The 8108-nt window shown below is 40.5% G+C and overlaps 1 protein-coding gene across 1 annotated transcript in view; it reads left to right on the forward strand.

Annotated features, from left to right (window-relative positions):
• The window catches only part of TPH2 (tryptophan hydroxylase 2), an 86995-nt gene extending 81579 nt beyond the window's left edge, over positions 1-5416 (forward strand). The window contains exons 10-11 of the mRNA XM_054580293.1: positions 4987-5120; positions 5242-5416. Of these exons, the coding sequence (XP_054436268.1) occupies positions 4987-5120; positions 5242-5416 (309 nt within the window). The remainder of the gene's footprint in view (positions 1-4986; positions 5121-5241) is intronic.
• The last annotated feature ends 2692 nt before the right edge of the window (positions 5417-8108 follow it).

The raw sequence follows: 8108 nt of genomic DNA on the forward strand, positions 1-8108 counted from the left end.
TACCTCGAAAAAAAAATTTTCCTTTTTCCCCCATGGGTAATGGTAAATAAAGTTTAGTTCTTTATTCCCTAAAGGGTAGAGATTAGAGGTTTTTTCTTTTTCTTTTTGTTAATGGGTTTAGCACTGACCCCATAGTAGTTTCTGGAGTATTACATATAAATATATATGTTTTGCTTTGCAGGTTCTGATAAAGCTGATTGTTTTAAAAATTGTAATAATTATTATTATTTTGGCTTTGGTTTTAGGATATCCTCGCACAGTGAATTTGCTGTACTGCTTATTTATATTTTTTAAGTTGTTAATCAGCATTCACAGAACAGGTTTATATTTATTACAATCATTTGTATTTACTACCACTTACGGCAACTCTGCGAGATAGTCAGGATTACTGCCAGGCTGTCGAGAAGAGGGTTATCTGAGGTCATCTTGTACAGCTGCGGTGTGGCTGCAGTTAGGACTGGAGTTAGGACTTGCTGCTTCTGAGCTCCCACCTCTACCCTGCTTAGCTGGCCCTTGCCTCTCGTCTTCCCCCTCCTGTTTCCTTTCCTGGAGGAAAGGAAATAATGACTCAATAATGACAGAGAGAAGGCTTGTGTATTGGGAGCTGGAAACGGGTCTTTGGCCTTTGTGAAAGGATTGTGTGAAGAGAGAGTTCGTTCCCTTACCCCTGTAGTTTATTCAAACTGATGAAACTTTCAACATTACTGATATTTTTTTTTAAAAAAGGCGTGATGCCATCATCTCCCAATTTGGCAATAGGGGTGTCAGTGCCAAATTATGCTGGGTTAGCAGGAGAAACATTTGAGAGAGGTTAAAAATATAATATGCATATATAAGTGTATATATTTATTATTCTGATGTGGGGAGAAATGATCATAGTGTGAATATAGGGATGTTTATAAATTTATTTTATTCAGAATCAAAGGCCCAAACCTACCTATAAACCTGTCTTCGTACTTGAGTTTTTCCCCAACTTCATCTAGTCCTAATATAGAGGGTGAGGATCACGGGGTTTACATCTGGAATAGTTGAGATAATAATGCTGTGTCATTGCAAAGGCAGGTGGCTGAGAGGAAGGGGGATTTTACATCAATGGACTCAGGGCCGGCCCTGCTGCAGCATAGGAAGCCTCAGAGCGAGGCCTGTGCTTCCTCACCTGTGAGTTCTAGACCCCCGGGGGAGGGGAGCTGCCCCAGTGGTGGCAGCTTTGGCCAAATTCATATCATAATCTTGAGACTAAATTAGCAATGATAAATAAATATATTGAGTACTTCTTATGTGCCAGGTACTTTGCATGCATTACCTATTTTAATTCTCACCACAACCCTGTGTTGCAGTTATTACTAGTATTCCCATTTTCCAGACGAATCTTGGGATAGGCTGATAGGAGTGGAATACCTTGCCCAAAGTCATGTAGGAACTTTAGGTAACAAGTGGGCTCTGGGAAGTTTTAGATGTTGAAAAGGTATTGTTTAATTTAAAAGGCCGGAATGGCAAATAAATCTTCCTTTGTACACTTAAGCCAATGAATTAGGATGGGCCGTCCCTGTTGGGGAGGGTGGAGAGGCTGCTCTGGTCCCTCGGCGCTGGCTGCGGTGTTGGGGGGGATGGTGGTGTGAGCGCTGTGAATTTGCAGGCCCTGTTAAAATTATATTGCAAGAAGAGCTTTAGAATTCATGGAGGTCAATTTTTTCAGTTTATCAAAGAGGGAACTGTGCCCCAACCTGGGGATGTTTTACTCACGTGATACCATGCCCCTGGGACATGATTCTTTAGGACTCAGCCCTCTAGTTTCCCAGTCCTGTGCCCTAGTCTTTAGTGTCATGGGTAACCCCCAAACAGTCCTTTTAGATGGGAGGAGGTGATTCTCAAGCTTTCCGGCATTTTTAAAATGGCTTGAGAGGAAAAGGCTGTCAGCCAAATCCTCACAGCATGACGAAGCCCCTCTTTACAGGAAGTTGGATTAATTCTTGCAGGCTTCAGCATACTTGAAGAACACTGCGGGAAGGATTCACCATGGTGTTCCCCAGGGACCTCTAGCAGTTTGGCTGGATGTTTATGAAGAAGCCACTCTGGACATGGAGGAGTAGGGTTGATAGCTATTCTCCAAAACTTGGTAGCTTAGAGAGAGACATGGCTAGTAGTTGAAAAGCAAACTCAGTAGAATTTCACTGGAGTGGGCAGTGGACTTTGGAATCAACAGAAACATGCATATTTTTAATAGCCCTTGGGCCACGCTCTAGGTTTCAGAAACAGGGGACTCCGCGGGCTGCATGGATGTCCCTGGCAGTCATCGCACAGGGGAGATGCCCATCAGGTAAATGAGATCATTGATCGGTGTGATCAGCACTTCATTTGTCGGCCTCTCTCACTGGCTGTCCCCCCAACTCCAGGCTCTTGTCATTCTCCAGGCTAATCCTTGGGACCCATTAGCATCCCCATCTTCATAACAGCCAAGGAGCAGCAAATGGTCCCATACTCAATGGACGGAGAAGTCCTCAGTAGGTAACCAGCATATTGGACCCCACGGGCTCCTGAGGATAGGCTACATTTTTGTGAGCTTAGAACAATCAGCTTCCAGTTTTTCCTTTGACTATTACACGAGGCAAATGCGATATGTATTGCCTAGAGGTCTTTGCCTCCAATTATATGTTGCGAGTCTACTGACTTTTCTTGACGTCTGGGGCAGAGCACCCTGCCCTCTGGGATTTTTCTTAGTCTATTCTCATCCCCTTTACCAGTTAAAATGACTAAACAAGCTCATCTGAGTATCTGGTGGAGTTGCCACATGATAGATTTTTCTAAAACTACACTGATTCCAGTCTCTGTTATTGCATACACACATTCTGAAGGCATCTTCTACACACAGTGACAGTTACAGTTGCTAATTTCCTATAAAAGCATCACAGATGAGTTTCACTTGCTTCTTGTGCTTGTCCTAGACCCAGTGAACAGTCTTTGGCTCAACAGGGATACCCTAGGGGAGTCATGCCTTAAATGTTCTCATAGCCTGTTCTGCTTTTACTCTGCCCAAGCTTCTGAATGTGGAGCTGAGAGAAAGATCAAGAATACTGTGTCAGTCACATTCCTTCCTTTAATATGTGTTGATGGATGAATGGGCAATAAGAGAAACATACTAAAGTAAAATGCTCCCAGAGTACACGGCTGCAAAGAAAGCAACTTCTAATTCTGAAACAAGTGACAAGCCAACAGGAGGCCTATTCTTTGCAAAAGAACAGCAGCTTTCATGAAAGGACATTTTATTTCTTGAAGCTGAAGTTGTTTTAAAAATGTGGACAGAATTATTAGTCAGGTGGAACCTCAATCCCCTGATATTCATTGCACTGCATTGAATCCAGCACAAAGGCATTTTCAGGCCTAGTGACCTTCTGTTTATAATGAAGTTGTTGGTGGGCCAAAAAATAAAGATGAGTTCACTTCGAGAAGCCCTCTGCATTCCTTGATTCATACATGCACTGATCTGGACAGCAACTTGTGGGAAAGCACATCTCAGGGTAGGGTCATGTGCCCTTTCTCTTTCATGTCAGTTCTTGAGTTTACAATTATATTTTCAAACTTAGGGAACCACAGCCTTCTTCATGGAAAGCTGCAAATCATTCCACATGTTTTGAAATTGTTGGGGGAATGCACCAAGAATACTGAACAGGGATGTTTTGTTAGCATTTCTCTAGAAAACCTTAGCAGTTAGAGATTGAGAAGGTAGAAACGTGCTTTGGGTGGAATCCAGAGTCTGCAATGGAAATGACATAGCCCAAACCTCTTACTGCAGTTGAGGAAATGGAGGCACAAAGAAGTGAGGTCATTAATGCCAAGGCTACCCAGTTAGAGAGCAGCCACGCCTGGACTAGAGCCACGTTTCCAAACACCCTGTTTCAGGCAGTTTCTGCTTCCACTTTTCTTTCTCTTCCAACTAATTTACCTTTGAAATAAAGAAAGATACAGAATCAGGTGGCATATTTATCAAAATATAGGTCAAATCACTTATGTCTGAGTTCCTTGGATGCCTCTAAAATGCAGATTTCTGGGATTTATCCAGAACTACCAAATAAAATCAAGGCCTGGGTGTCTGTATTTTCACAAGCTCCTTGGTGATTCTATGCACATTCCATTTGAGAATCATTGGTTCTGGGTCTATAAATAGGCAGGTGGCTCTTGGCAGAAATGATCACTAACTTGTAGCGTCACTGAGCTTATCTTGAGAATCTAGTTCCTCATTGTTCCTTGCTGCTCCTCAGGCCAGTCATGTAGTGAGCCGAATGGAGCTAATGATGGTTCAAAGAGAAATTTTGCTGGCTTTCCTGTTTTCCTAATGCCTGCTCTGGGCATAACGATAACTATTAATATTAGCTCTTTTTTTCCCACCTGGAAATATTTATCTGCTGTATATTGCTCTGCTCTACGTGGTGGAAGGTAAATGAATGCTTTGCAAATATCCTCAAATATGCAGGTCCACTCCAGACTCTGTTGATAAACAGTACCTGGCCTCAAAATGTCTCTCAATGAGTCTGCAAGCAGTTTAGTCAGAGCCCCAATTACCTCTCCACGCAGGTAATTATTACTTCTGCCATTTAAGTGAAATTTCAGTACATTGCTTATGGAAATAAATTTAGGACTGTATTTATGCTAGCCCTGCTTCTATTCATAGCATAGATTTAAAATTCCATTTCTGTTGAGTTGCAGCTCTGAACTGTTCTTCAGTATGGATTTGGCTGATAATAAATAAAATAATACCATAATCTCATTTTTTTCTTTCAGCACCTAACAGACTTAAAACCAACAACAATAACAACAACAAAACCCCCTAACACTCCATTTACCCCGCATATGGAAGAAGTCCATATTTCATGACAGACTAGTGCCTGAGCAGTTCTGTAAAATTACTGAGCCATGTTGCAGGAATGGGCCATCCCGGCACTTTGGAAGTCTCACTGTGGAGTTTACTGGGTTTTGCTGTTTGTTTTGCAGCACGCTCTTTCTGACAAGGCGTGTGTGAAAGCCTTTGACCCGAAGACAACTTGCTTACAGGAGTGCCTTATCACCACCTTCCAGGAAGCCTACTTTGTTTCAGAAAGTTTTGAAGAAGCTAAAGAAAAAATGAGGTAAGCTTATTTTCCTCCCATCTAGAGAAAATAACTTATTTTTCTGGCTCTGTTTTTTTGTTCTATCTCTTCTACCAATGAGGTTCGATCACATATCCTTCTGCTTCTGTTTATCTTGCAGGGACTTTGCAAAGTCCATTACCCGTCCCTTCTCAGTGTACTTCAATCCCTACACACAGAGCATTGAAATTCTGAAAGACACCAGAAGTATTGAAAACGTGGTGCAGGATCTCCGTAGCGATCTGAACACAGTGTGTGATGCCTTGAACAAAATGAACCAGTATCTGGGGATTTGATGCCTAAGAACAGTGTTGGTGCCAGCGTGATCTCTTCTGGGGCTTCGCAGTCAATGTCAAATAACACCAATACCTTTCTGTGTCATGGCTTGGCTAGCAGGCATGCAATTATGTATATCTCTACCTACTTGTAACTTACTGTGCTAATGCGTGAAACACTATTAAGAACCCAGTGACAGGTAACCTCTCATTGTATGAAAGATTGTAATATGTTAAAATGTCTTTAATCGATTTGACATTCCTGCTTAGTGTCTTTAACCAAACTGCATCTATTTAAAATCTAAATAGCCCTCTTATGATTCTAGTTTATGACCTTTTCTTTCTCAGATCTGAGCCTTTCCTCTGAGTTCATTAGATAAAATGGAAATAGCAGTGAAACTGTTTCTACTTTCATTAGTATCAGTAGTTTTACAGCATTACTTGAGGTTAACCCAGAACTGTATGAAACTTCCCATGATGTTAACAATATTCAGTATTCTGTTCAAAAATTGTTGAGGTAACACACTAGTTGGAATGACTTTTAGGTTGCATATTTATACAATGGAAGAAAAGAAAGCTTTGAAGAAATGGGATATATAGGTTGCACTGACCTTGTGGAAACTGAGTTGGGGCATGCTCCCCGAAGCACTTTGCAAGGAAGTGCTTCCGTAAAGGGCATTAAGAAAGACTAAACAGTGGAGAATAAATCTTGGGACTCTCAATTTTATGCTGGAATAAAGTGAATTATCATGCTCAGGTGTTTAACCTATTTCTTTTAGAGGGCAATAAAATCATAGAGCTTTGCTTTCAACGATGTGGAAATTGAGTCTCAGAGAGGTTAAGTGATTTGGTTGAAGTGGCACAGTTAGTTCCAACATTTATAGCCCATCAAATATTGTTTTTGGATTGCTAAGAAGCTTAACTTGATATACGCATGTATTTATATGTAGTCAGAGATGGAAACTAATGCTTATCAAAACTAATGATTATCACTGAATAGGACTTTGTTTGTGATTAAGTCTTGCCGACAGTACAGCTGTTTCCTCTCACAGGCCCAAACCAAGCCAGATCTCTGGGAGTCTGTCTATTTGTCTACAGTTTGGGCACATTTGGGCAAAATATAGTGATAATGCCACAAATCTCTGGTCATGCTTGCCGTAAGAGGCATAATCGGGTGATTGAGTGAAAAAAGAAAAAAGAAAACTGTGGGATAAGTGAACAAATTTCATCTTCTTCTGATTTCTTCAACCAACACAGAACTGGCCCCACCCCCCATTCTGCTTTGGCTGGACAGAGTCCTGCGGGGCGGAGAGGGGAGACGGGGAAAGTGCAGAAGGAAAAGACGATGAGATGACTTCTAAGTTAGCAGTTCTAAAATAATCACTGGAACAATTTCCAAGGATATTCTTTTAATAAGAAATTACAATATAATTTCCAACTGTTTTCTATCTTATGTGGGCCTATGATGAGGCAGACATTTTTGGACTAAACATGTTCAGGAAGGATACGAGGAAGAGTTCAAAGATCCATCAGAGAGAGGGAATATTAAAATGGAAAAATCAGAGGTTTGCATTTTGGTTATCTTCACTATTGAGGATCTTTCATTTCTGCAGGATTTTAAGAACAACTGAATTTTTGAGGAAGGACTTGGTGGCTGGAAGGAGAGAGTCATGCCATTTAAATGCTATTCCAAGTGAAAGAGATGGTGGCTTGAAAAATGATTGGTGGTAGAGAAATTATGAGCAAGCTGAAGCAAATAAAAGGATCTAGAAAGATCAAGTAGTTTATTTTCAGTAGTTCTATAGATCCATAAGTGCATAGTTTCTTAGGTCTTGTTTTGCTAGATATAGATGATTCTGAATCATTATTTACTTATAAATACTAATCCAGAACCATAACCCCCAAATTTCCAGAACTAGCTGCTGAATTTTCTCAGGGGAGAAAATTGGCTAAGAAACTCTTAATGTCTACCTGTTGTGTGTTTTCCATAATTTGGTGTTGGTTTAGACACCATTAAAAACAACAACAGCACAAAAACCCTGTAAGTAGCCATCAAGCTTTTCCCTTCTAGCCCCGTAAGAGGGGAGTCTCTTAGTTAAATGCACTGAGGAAGAATTATATTTAATTGTAAAGAAATTCCCTCAACAAAAACTAACATTGAGTGGTCTTCTGACTGGCTTACAGCAGCATCTTCAGTTTCCTTACATGTGCAAAATCTATGTTGTTTCAAAATAGAAGGGTTGTAAAGTAAATAGGCTTCCCCACAGAATCTATATAGGTATCATACAAGGAGGAGGAATTACTGTACTTCATTCTTTTTAGATTTGTTCTCCATTTGGAATAGCAGTTACTATGGTTTTCACCATGTGAAACAATGGGATCCTGGTTTTCGTTTGTTGTGAGCATTTAACTTGCAAATGCCATTACAACTAATGGTGGGAATAATCCTATAAAATTTAACAGCCATCATAGGACAAATGTTGGCAGGAAAAGTCCCCAAATGAAAACAGTACAAGAAAAGAATCATAGCCAGTTTCTTGTCATCTCTGATATCTGCTCAGTGTAACCATTTATCTCAATTATGCCTCATAACTTAAAGCTAAATTAAATAGATCCAAGGGCAATTATAAATTTAAAGATACTTGCTCACTGTCATCTCACTGTGAATTGCTACTTTATTTTGGTTTACTGCTGACTTTAGTGATCAGCTAAT

Source organism: Pteronotus mesoamericanus, unplaced genomic scaffold (genome assembly GCF_021234165.1).
Source record: "Pteronotus mesoamericanus isolate MK-2021 breed Mesoamerican mustached bat unplaced genomic scaffold, CSHL_Meso_final contig_56, whole genome shotgun sequence".
Lineage (NCBI taxonomy): Eukaryota > Metazoa > Chordata > Mammalia > Chiroptera > Mormoopidae > Pteronotus > Pteronotus mesoamericanus.